We start from the raw sequence: 12,778 nt of genomic DNA, 5'->3' as shown, positions 1-12,778 counted from the left end.
CGCTGTCCGTCCGTCCGTCCGTCTGTCACAAAGGTCTATCTTATGAACCGTTATAGCAAGACAGTTGAAATGTTCACAGATAATGTATATGTTTGTCCCAGTCTCTTTGGTGGTCAGAGACTACTTTGGCCAAATAACGGTTGATGGTTCTGTTCATGCGTTCAACCATCCCATCGGATTGTGGATGCAGAACAGTCGTCCTAACCTTGCGGATGTTAAGGACCTCACAAACGCCTTGGAACAGATTGGACTCAAAGTTTCTTCCCTGATCTGAATGCAGCTCCATGGGAACACCAAACCTGCAGATCCATTCTTTAACAAGGGCATCAGCAATGGTGGACGCTTCTTGATTTGGCAACGCGTAGGCCTCGACCCATTTGCTGAAGTAATCCATTACTACCACAATGTATTTGTTGCCATCGTTCGTCTCCGGGAAAGGACCAGCCACGTCGATCGCTATTCGTTTGAAAGGACTGCCTACATTGTACTGGCGCATTGGAGCTTTACCACGCTTTTGTGGTCCATTGATAGCAGCGCAAACGTCGCATTTCTTACACAAGGCCCTGACGTCTTCTCTGCAGTTCACCCAATAGAACCGTTCACGCAGCTTTCCAAGGGTCTTGCTAACACCAAGATGTCCACCGCTGGTTCCATTGTGAACTTCCGCCAAGACTTCCGGCACCCTCTTCTTTGGAATGACGATCTGCCTTCTCTCTTCTTGTCCCTCTGGTCTCTCAATCACACGGCGAAGTAATCCGTTATCTATTACGAATGAATTCCACTGGGACCAGTACGACTTCCCGTTCGGCGAATATCTGCAAACTTCCTCCCACGTTGGTCTCTGGTCCGCGTTTTTCCAGTTAATCACCAAGCCCAACTCTGGATCACTGATTTGGTCGTTTGCAAGATCTTCGGATTGCCAACTATCACCAACCACAGTCGTCCTTAAGACTTTCACTTCTTTCTCTTCTTTGCAACGATTTCCCATCTGTCCGCAATTCCAACAGCGAATCGGTCCCCCCTTCTTGCTCATATACTGATCCAGTACTTTCCGCACAATCCTTTCCACTTTGGAATCGTCGGAACTCTCCTCAACAGCCCGTACAAATCCTAGAGACCTAGAGCATTCTTTCGCGGCGTCAAATTCCAGGGCACGTGCTAGGGCATCTCCCAAATGCGTTGGATCAGCTAAAAGAAGTGTTTGCCTTGTCTCGTTGTCACGTAAACCATCAATAAAAGCCTGTACTGTTAAGCGCTCCATAACATTTTCGGGCATAGCAGGGTACGCAAGGCGAGCAAGGCGGACTATTTCAGCTTGATATTCTCTTAGAGTCTCATTAGGCTGCTGAACACGATTTTTGAGCTGGGAATGGTAGACATGTTCCAAATGAGCTTGGCCGTACCTCATTTCTAAATGTCGTACCAATTGCTGATAATCTCCCTGTTCCGATGGTGACAGTGTCTGCAGGATGTCAGTCGCATTGCCTCGCAGTGCGACAGTCAAAGCGGTAGCCTTTTCAGCGATTGTCCATCCGTTCGCTCTCGCAGCGGCCTCAAACTGGCAAAAATAATTGGTTCAAGCGGTTTTTCCGTCAAACTGTGGAGGCTTAATAACTGATTTTGAGGCATACCTATTTTCGACTAGTTTCGGTCCCTCCGATGTTTCTTGACATTTTGGTGAATATGCCTTTGCTATTTGTTCTTTCAAAATTTCGATTTTTCTATTTACATCTTCCTCAATCTCTGTTATTTTATTGTTAAAACTTTCTTCCAAAATTATTATTTTATTATTAAAGCTGGCCTGTATATCTTTAGAATTTTTGATGCTCTTATCTTCTAATGTATTGATTAAATCCTGGGAATTTTCCATAATTTCATCACTGATTTTCTCTTCTAAATTAACTTCCAAGTCAATTATTTTACTATTCAAATTGTTCAAGTTGTCGTCTAATTTTTGAGAATTCTCTGTCATTTTATCATTCAAAATCTCTTCCAAGTTAATCATTTTACTATTCAAAGTCGTATTCATTGTCGTCTAATTTGTGTAGGCACGAGTCAAGGTCACCTTCCAACTCAAAGCAAAATGTGTCAGGATCCTCACCTTCCTCCACCAAAACGTCTCTCAGTCTAGCTTGCAAAATGCTTTTCTTTCCATATGTCTCGCACTCTCTCTCTTCCAATTTGCATTTCAGTTCGGACACTTTCAAGTGTTTCAATAATTTTTTCAGAGCCATGGTCAGTCTTTTTATTTTTCTTGTCTATCACACACCCCACACCTGACACCAATTGTTACGTTTTTCGTCGGTTCCGTGTGGATAGAAAGTCACAATTTATTTAAACACAATTTATTTAACACTAATTAACAAAAAACAATAATGATTAAAAGACTTAAAGAACTATTTATAACTTATTTACAATTTATCTAATTATTTATCTAACAGAAATGTATTTTGAATTAGCGCGGCGATTATAACTCTACGCGTCGATCGGTTATTTATCTCTCCTCTCTTAGGCCCCGGCGTCTGCTTATATAGGAGAGAAACAGACAATCCAGATTTGTCTAGTAAATTCTTATTCGTTCTTAGAACGTCGGCATTGCTGGGCGTATGAGTCATAGGCGAGTGGCCAGGTCTAAGGCTGAGTTCACACGGCACGGGTCCGCAACAGTATCTATGTTGCCGCTATAAGAACAAATACTAAAAACAGAATTAAATAAATGTTTATAAATAAAAAAAGTACTTTCACTAAACATTATCTTTTAAGTAAGAATTTTACATTGAATCTTTCAAGTCCTCGGTGGCCGCGTGGTTAAAGCGTTAGGACGCTGCTATGACGTTGGAGCTGTAGTAAGGCAGGTTCGAATCCTAGTCAAGGCGACTTTTTTTAATCGTTTTTTTTTACATATTTTTACATATTTATTTTTACTTTTTACATATTTATTATTGATTAATACAATTTTTAGTAATGTGTTTCTTCAATTTTTTTAAATTACTTATACGCGCATTCAAAACTTCGGCTAAATCGAAAAAAAAGTTTATAACAATATAGTGTCTAATGTTGTATAGATAATGAATAGTACGGAACCCTTCGTGCGCGAGTCCGACTCGCACTTGACCATTTTTTTATAAATTAAATAAAAATTGACTTGCAAAGTATTTAACACAATTTTACGTAAATATGTTAATTCCAGCAGGTATTCGCTAATTCAAATGTAAGATCAAAGTTGAAAGGTACTCAGGTATTAATTAACCCAGGATAAAATCAACACCGGACTTAAACTCACTCCCCTGACTTTCGACCGTTCCAATTCAATGGCGGAATTAATTTATTTCAGATGCGGCTGCGACGAGTGCGTCACATCCAGGCAGGAGGACTCTCTCAGGCACTCCAGGTCCAGGATAAACGCTTACCGGGCGCTGGCTTCGCCCTCCCTAATCGCGCTGTCATCCAAGGATCCGATATTGACAGCTTTCGAACTGTCCTGGGAGCTAAGGAGGTAAGAAATGTGTTTTAGGTTAATTAGATCAATATTTTATTTTCTCAGGATCTGTTATCTATCTATACTAATATAAAATCCTTAAGTGACTGACTCACTGATTAATCACGATCATGATCGCGATCCTGTTCAAACCACTCAACGTAAAAGCTCAATTTTGGCATACCGGTTGATTCTAGGGTGTAGAAGTTCGATAAGAAGGGATTTTTCGAAATTCCAGTTCCAAGGGGGTGTAACAACCCCTTAAATATTACAATATTTGTTATTTAAAAAACGGTCTAGCTTCCGAAAAAACGCTTAAACACTTATATTTTATTTTGTTTTTTACATATTTTAAGATTTTTTAAAAATGTTTACAGGGTATTTCGAAAAATCTGGTCATTGATTAATTACGATCCTGCTTAAAGTGCTGGACGTAAAAAGCTGATTTTTGGAAAACGGATTGACTTTAGGGTGTAGAGGTTCGATAAGAAGGGATTTTTCATAACTCAAATTCTAAGGGGGTGAAACCACCCCTCAAATATTAGAATATTTTTTTATTCAAAAAACCGGTAAGTTTTTCGGAAAAACTCTTAAACACGTATATTTTATTTTGTTGTTTTACATATTTTAAGATTTTTAAAATATTTATACAGGGTGTTTCATAAAATATGGCCATTGAGTAATCACGATTCTGCTTAAACTGCTTGACGTTTAAAGCTGATTTTTTGGCAAACGGATTGACTGTGGGGTGTAGAGGTTCGATAAGGAGAGGTTTCTCGAATTTCAAATTCCAAGAGGGTGAAAACGCCCTTCAAATATTGCAATATTTGTTATTTAAAAAACGGTTAGTTTTTCGGGAAAACGCTTGGACACCCATAATTTATTTTGTTTTTTTACATATTTTAAAATTTTTTAAAAAATCTTACAGGGTGTTCCAAAAAGTTGGGTAATTGATTAACCACGATTATGCTTAGACTGCTTGACGTAAAAACCCTTATTTTTGGCAAACGGATTTTCCGAAAGTCAAATTCTAACGAGATGAAACTACCCCTCAAATATTACCAAGTTATATAATAATATCGCCATATTGTTTTTTCTCATGCTGACATAAATGTGAGAAAATTTTATCCAGTTTGTATGTTAATGGAAATTCTTGCTTTGCTTTATCATCACCATTACAAATTATTAATTCGACGCGAACGAAGTCGCGAGTACACGCTAGTTCTTTATAAAAACCTGATTTTCTATTGTACCGGGTAGCCAACTAAGAAGGACGCCGGCTGTATCTCAGAAACCACTTATCGTATAACTTTGGGAAAAAAATTGTACTAAGTAAATCGGCCAAGAGAAATCGCGGGAAATTATTTTAAAGTTCGAAAAATGTCCGCTAAGGGGCGCATCTGTGAAGGCCAACAGGTGAAGAGGTTTTTCAAATATTGCTATTGTAATCCATGGGAAATTTGTAATTTGTTTGATATAGCGTATTTTGCTCTAACTCGTAAAACAAAATGGTGGGGGAAGGTTAAACTTGCTTTTATTAAGATTAGAGTAACTCTGGTTTGGGTTAGCCGATGTAAACAAACTTAATTATGCCCCACTAGCAAAACCGGTGATTAACACTATGCTCGCTACCGTAGTTGAACTCATCTAAAAAGTGTTTTTTAACTGGTATAATAAAAAATTATAATACAAGTTAGATCTTCTGAAGATATCAAAATATTTACTTCTTTGTTTTGATTTTTTCAATTTCACAAATTATACTTCCTAAAATTTTTCGTATTCTCCCTATTTAAACCCGTGTATTTGTATATATTAGTTCTTTACAATATTCTCCGATGGTGGTAGCACCGGCGGAGAATACACCAATCCTATTGTTCCTATATTTTTTACCGGTAGTCTGCCGCCATAAAGCGAGAAACAGGAAACCGGTGCACTATGGACGTACACTTACCGTGTATACTATAAAACGTCAAAACCAGGAAAACAACGCCGCTTTTTCAAAGTATTTACGCTATTCCATTACGTGTTACTTTAGACTCCTAATTAAACGTTAAATATAATGTTCAGCAAAACCCCTAAAATAAACGCGAATTCCACTTTCTTTCTCTGCGGTTCAGTATACCATTTTCTGCTTTATAAACTTTTACGTTGTCATTATGTGGTTTTACGAGTGTTATTTCGTGCCTTTTCTGGATGTGTGATAAATGCATAGGCTTTAAAAAGCATAGAAAACCGGAACATATAATTTGCTAGCATAGCTGGATTTATTTTAAGAGATTTGTATGAAAAATTAACTATTTTGTGTCCAGAATATGAATTTTTCCATTTCCATTTTTTGTGTCCAGTGTATTTTTACTGTCTCTTTTACATTTTTACTCTCAGTTTTACTATTCTTGATGTTTCTATTCCTACTTTTTTACTGACCAGATGATGAATATTTGATGTCTCTTTTCTACTATTCTTTTTACTATTTTTGCTATTCTATTTTACTCTTATAGCCGTCAAAATTACCCGTCATTCTTATATTTTTATAATTAGAGAGCGAAAACAGCAAAACAGATAACAAAAATAGTATAAGAAGCAATAAATACATGAAAACAGATGGTAATAAAAGTAAATCTGGTAGTTAAAACATAAATCACATGAAATAAAAACATTAAAAGAAATAATAGCCTTATACTCTTTTTGCTGTGGATTTTACTATTTTTCCAGTCAGCTTTACTCTTTTTAATATTTGTTTTCCTGTTTTTTTTGGTTTCTTTAATAGTTTTACTCCCTGTTTTAAAATATTTAACTAGATAACTTTTTTTGTGTTTATTGCATTTTTGTATTGAGTATTTTTTAAATGAGGAAAGTATTTACATATTATAATATATACCTTGTAAGTATTTCAGTTTTTTAATAGAATTATAGATATTTACATGTTAATAGTTAGAATGTTGATTTGTTTTATTTGTTGATTTGTTACATTTTGTATATTTTTGTTTTCTTTGCCACTATTTCAGCCTATATTATGTGACATATTCTTGAAATAAAGAGGTATATTTATCTATCTATCGGTTCTACTGCTTTGGTTCTCTTTATAGAGGTATAAAATTGATGAATAAAGCTGCCAACAAAAACAGTAAAATAGATAACAAAAATAGTAAAAGAAATAATAAATACATGAAAACAGATGCAAAAAGATTAAAATTGGCAGAAAAAACAGTAAAATAGAAATCAAAATCGTTGGACAGAAGAATCAGTAAAAGGCCCGATGTTGTCTGTCTCAAATACCCCAATACCTACGAAAGGGAAACAACATGAAAAATTGACACCGTACAAGAAACAGTGTCTATAGTTTTTGATATCAATAGACGGAATATAGCCACGTACTCTATTTTGCTTTGTTTCTGATAATCAACGGAAATCCCATTTTACGATACTGGACAATAGACACGCCGAACGTAGAATAATAATTGTTTCGATACAAAAAGCAAGGTTGATCGTGCTTTTTTTGCCCTTTCCGCAATTTTTCTTTGCATGTCCCCTCACTTTTTAATTCCTGAGTAATTAAGCAAAAAAGTTTGGATAGCGGATTTGTCAAATCATGTAGAAGTAAGAAATGAACAATGTTTTTTTGCTGCAATTATTTTTCTAGATTCGCTGCTCGTGACTTTTTCGTATTTATTTAGATAGATATGTACCATGGAATAGTATATTACATACCGAGGAGGGAAATTCGAGAAGAATTAGAGAAATTTTAGAGAATTAATCTCGAGACAATAATGAAAACTTTCCTTCAAAATTTGTATACTATTTTATTTACAACCACATCATTAATTAAAAAATAGGGACAGTATTTTATTTTGAAAAAAAAATATGCGAAAATTTGTCGTTTTCTGTTTTGGCATTTCCATATCTATAGTTACCGGTACCAATGGTTGTTATGGCGCAAAAACAAACAACTAAATGACAGTTATGAATATCTCGTTCGCTTTTTGGAATTTATATATCATAGAAAGCCAGAGAACTGAACTCAGAAAAATCACACGAACTTCAAAAAACGAGAACTAACCAATAGATTACACGGAGCAGGATCATCGGACATGGAACTTGGCACTAAACGGACATTGAAAGGCAACTTAAATTGAAAAGGTCTAACATTTGGTACGTGGAACATTCGGTCGATAAATGACAAAGAGGGCGAACTAATTAAAGAATTTGAAAACATTGACCTAGAAATTCTAGCTATAACTGAAACTAAAAAGAAAGGACAACAAACAGTTGATTTACAGAATGGACATATAATGATTTTGAGTGGGGTTCAGAATGATAAAAGGGCACAGGCCGCAATGGTTGTATTATAAAAAGTACCTTAGCTAAACTTGTAACTAAATGGGATACTATATCAGAAAGAATCATGATGGTGCAATTAAGGCTTAAAGACAAGAACACGATACACATTTTGATACTATATGGCCCAAATGAAGATGAAAAAGCTGAAGTAAACGACAAGTTTTGGGATGAAGTTACGGAAGTTGTTGACAGTTTAAATGGAGATATTATTGTTCTGGGGGATCTAAATGGAAGAGTTGGCATTCAGGATCATGAAAGCGGCGATGTCATAGGAAAAAATGGAGAGGCTATAAGAAACAACAACGGGACTAGAATTATAGAGTTCTGCATACAAAACGATTTATTAATGATGAACACCTTCTTCAGACACAAAGAAATCCATCAGTACACGAGAGAAGTTAAAAGTCGAAATGAAAAATCAATAATTGACTACGTATTAGTATGTAAACGATTAAGGCGATATATCAAAGACGTACGAGTTAAAAGAGGCCCCGAAATAAACAGCGATCACTACCTGGTCTTAGCAAAAACCAAACTAGGCTTTCAAAAACCAGATCAAATAGAGAGACCACGGTGCAGCGTAACAAGAGAAGTAGTCAGGTCGTATAGACTAAACAACAGGAATACTGCCATAAGTTACAGGAAAAGAATACAAGAGCTAATTGAAACTCAACCAGTCAATGATGAACAAAATCTAGAAATAATGTGGGAAAATTTTAAATTTATACTATTAAAAGCAGGAAAAGAAATCTGTGGAACAACGAAAATCAATAAAAGCAAAAGAAAAACCGCTTGGTGAAATGACGACATCAAACATGAAATTAAACTGAAAAAAGTGGCATGGAAAAACTATTTATGTGGCAGAAACATGGATAAATATGAAATATATAAGAAACATAGAGAAAGAGTCAAGCAACTTGTAATGTTATCAAAGAAAAAGTCCTTAGAAGAATTCGGTCGTAAAATTGAACACGACTTCCATGCAAATAAAATATTATTTTACAAAGTCCAAAAAAATCTTCGATTCAATAACAAAGACCCACCAATGAAACAAATAAACGACAAGAATGGAGTATTACTAATGAATGAAGAAAACATCATCAAGAGATGGAAACAATATTTTGAGGATCTTTTTGAAGGGCAGAGAGGCCAGGAAAATTTACTCGTGGAAAGTAGGGCCACATCTCAAGAGAAAGATATGATAGAGTTAGAGGACATCCATTGCACCATACAGAAACTCAAAAAAGGAAAGGCGGCCGGACATGACGGCATCACCGCTGAAATGTTGAAAAACATGTGAGAAAAGGGAGAAGAAATATTAGCAAAGATTTGTACTTTAGCGTGGAATGAAGGAAAAATCCCAAACGACTGGAAAATAGGTGTCATCGTACCAATTTTCAAAAAGGGTAATAAAAGGGATTGCAACAATTATCGAGGAATCACACTTCTTAGCATTGCCTCTAAAGTATATGAGCGAATACTGGAAGCAAAACTCGTAAACCAAATTGACAACCAACTCGAGGAATCGCAGATTGGATTTAGGAAGGGCCGTAGTATACACGACCATATATTTACAATTAAACAAATAACGGAAAAAATTAGAAATACAAATGTCCAGGTTTACCAAGCCTTTCTTGATCTTGAAAAAGCCTTTGACAGACTTCCTAGATCTGAAGTTCAAAAAACCCTAATAAATAGAAACATTGACCAAAACTTAAGAAGAGCAATAATGAGTTTTTATTCCGACACTAGAAGCTATGTAAGAACCGATAATATGCACTCAGAAGAGTTTTCTATTCGTTAGGGTGTTCGACAGGGAGGTGTCCTAAGCCCAGTTCTATTCAATTTGGTTATGGATGATGTAATGAAAGAAAGCAGGCGAGAGACATCTGAACTTCTTGTCGGGTACCAAAATATGCAACCTGTGTGGATCAATGAATGCGCTTTTGCTGACGACATCGTTATATTTGCAAGGAACGAAACAGAAAAAGAATCTCAATACATGGAACAACAAGTTATCTACCAAAAACCTTAAATTAAATGAGAACAAAACAAAAATAATGATTAGCGGAAAGAGCGAAGCAGTAGTTAACATAGAAATAAATGATCAAATAATAGAGCAGGTAAATTCATTCAAATACTTGGGAGTCCAGATAGAAAGTCAGGGACACCAAAACCAAGAAATAGCTGCAAGGGTTCAAAGCGCCGCTAACCTATACCATAGCATAAAGAACACCTTTCTAGGCAAAAAAGAGGTATCATTGAAGACCAAAATCAGCGTGTTTAATTCAATATTCGTTCTAATATTAACATTCGGTAGTGAGAGTTGGGTCCTCACCAAGAGACAAGAAAGCTTAATACAAGCAGTAGAAATGAAATACCTACACCGAAAACTGCTAGGGGTTAAAGATGAGGATGAATAAACTACGCAATTCCGATATCAGAGAGCAGCTGAAAGTCCAGCCAGTACTAACAACTATCGAAAACTGCCAGTTGAGATGGTACGGACATTTGAAAAGATTAAACAAAGAGAGACCAGTAAGAAGAGTATGGGAGGCAAAAAGGCAGGAAAAGAGGAAAAAGGGTAGACCTGCAACTACGTGGGATCAGAATATTGCAAAATTACTCAAAACTAGAGGGATCGGCTGCGCCGAAGCATCAAGCATGGCACTGGACAAGAAGAACTGAATAAAAAATCGTACCTTGTGTGCAATGTGAGTTTGAAAAAAGAAAAATTGTATGGCAATCCTCGCAAAACAGAAAAACCTTTAACATTCCATGCAGGTTGGATCGACACTTTTAAAATCGTATTTCAGTATTTTTATATTATAAGAAGAATTGTGACTGTTAATTTTATTCAATTACATCTAGAAGAAATACGGATGGCCGTACTGAACCACCATTTTGCAGTGACTGTCTTTAATTAACCATGTGAGAAACGTCAAAGCTGTCGTTAGTCAAAAAGAATTCTGCTATTGTGAAGCACTATTTCAATCTCTGCCTACTAGGTGGCGCCTTTGTTTCTGGCTCGAGAATTCAATTTAAATTTATTTCAAATTTGTCAATCACATTGAAAACGCAAAACGACTCCAATCAGCAGATAAACAGTTTTTTTTGAAAGCAACATTACTATATAGTTAAGAATGACATTGGCAAAATGCCATCTAATTGCCACTGTCACCCTTAAGTTGTTAAATAACTTAGTTATTTTTCGTGTCCCCATCAAGCTGTCACCTTACATAGGGCCACATCCACAACCAAATCTTAATTTATGTAAACCGTAGTGAATGACACTTACGTCAACCTACCAATGAGAATCGTTTGCATTATGATTCAATATGAAAACCAAGAAAAAATTAACAAATTGCGAGAAAACATTGTTAAATTACTAAAAATGAAAGAACAGCTATTAGACAATCCTGAAAAACCGACAACTTTTATTCTGTGAATTTCTTCCATTGTTAAGAATGACATTGACAAACTGTCACACATTTGTCACTGTCAATCTCAAGTTGTTATGTAACTTGGTTGTATCTGCGTCCCAGTCAAGCTGTCACCTTGGAATGAGTCACTTCTGCCCCAAAACATTTTTTTTTGTGTTATGAACCCGAGCTTACGTAATTCACAGCGTGCCTGCTAATCAACATCGTCTGCGTTACAATTGAAGTTTAAGAATCAGTTAAATTACAATCAAAATGAGCAAATATAGTACCAGAAGAAAAGAGAAGATTTCATTTTTACTAATTTAACAATGTTTTCTCAGTTTCAAGCCAGAATGTTGTCGGAAAGTTCTGATAATGAAGACTACTTTAATATTGGTACTACACTGAACTTACAGAAGCTGTAAAAAGAGCAGAAGCGAGTTTACTTCCAGAGAAAAGTAGGGGGCGATATGAAATAGCATTGAAAGTATACGAAAAATGGTGTGCCGAAAGAAATGCTTCGGAGACAGTCCTGATGGCATATTTTAGCGATATGGCAAAATCAGAAAAAGCCATCTACTCTTTGGGCTACGTACGGCATGATACGGACAATGCTAGAATTAAGGGAAAAGACTGACATATCAAAATATCACAAACTCGTCGCTTTTTTAAAACGCCAGAATGTAGGTTTTAAGCCAAATAAATCTATCATTTTTACCAGTCAAAACTTTTCAACAAATAAATGTATTAAATTCTTCAATTATTATTGTTAATCTTCTTGTTTATTTTTTGTTGTTGTTAGATAAGTATTTAATAAAGATATTACAAGAATATTTTGCTTAATTAAATGAGGCGAGAAATAAGAAACACCGAGTGAGGGAAATGGGATGAGGGAAATTGGTTAGGGAACTGGCACAGGGAAGAATGGAAGAAATGTAGATAATTTGACACTTTGAAATTTTTTAAGTCAGTAATGTCAGTATTACATATGTGGTTGTAAATAAATTTATTTTCACGTTCATAAATGTCAATACTTTGTATATCGTGGCTCAATTTTTGTATCCTGTAGGCCTTAGAATGTTAAAAATCTATTCACACATTGGTGTTACAAGGACTTGGTTTGGTTTTCATTACTATTTTTACGAATCAGCCTATTTATTTATAACCGGCCAATTTACCATCATTTGTATTAGAAATCTACACCCCTACCTAAATATCTGTTTATTTCATGTTATTTTAAGTCGGTTTGTGAGCTTTATTAAGACCGCGCTTAAAAACTATCGAGACAAGATTGAACGAGTCGTTCATCTGAACCAGTATTAAGAATAAATCGTGAGATTCGATTCACCCCTTAAGGCCGGTCCACACTTGCTATATAACACTGCTATATAGCAAAGTTATATAACATGTTACTTATTTTTTAGTCATATTTAGCAAATTTCGCTGCTATATAACTTGTTAGATGTTATCCATTTGTAGTCGGTAAAGATCAAAAGATGTTGCTCAACATTGCTATGCTAACATGAAACAATGCGTCCAG

The 12,778-nt window shown here is 35.6% G+C and overlaps 1 protein-coding gene across 1 annotated transcript in view; it reads left to right on the top strand.

The window, feature by feature from the left end:
* Window positions 1–12,778, top strand: part of LOC115874611 (transient receptor potential-gamma protein) — a 312,812-nt gene that overhangs the window by 139,824 nt on the left and 160,210 nt on the right. The window contains exon 6 of the mRNA XM_030889819.1: window positions 3,335–3,496. Within this exon, the coding sequence (XP_030745679.1) occupies window positions 3,335–3,496 (162 nt within the window). The remainder of the gene's footprint in view (window positions 1–3,334; window positions 3,497–12,778) is intronic.

This window comes from Sitophilus oryzae, unplaced genomic scaffold, assembly GCF_002938485.1.
Source record: "Sitophilus oryzae breed Bouriz unplaced genomic scaffold, Soryzae_2.0 scaffold_1297_pilon_pilon, whole genome shotgun sequence".
Lineage (NCBI taxonomy): Eukaryota > Metazoa > Arthropoda > Insecta > Coleoptera > Curculionidae > Sitophilus > Sitophilus oryzae.
This window is presented reverse-complemented; position numbering and strand designations above follow the sequence as displayed.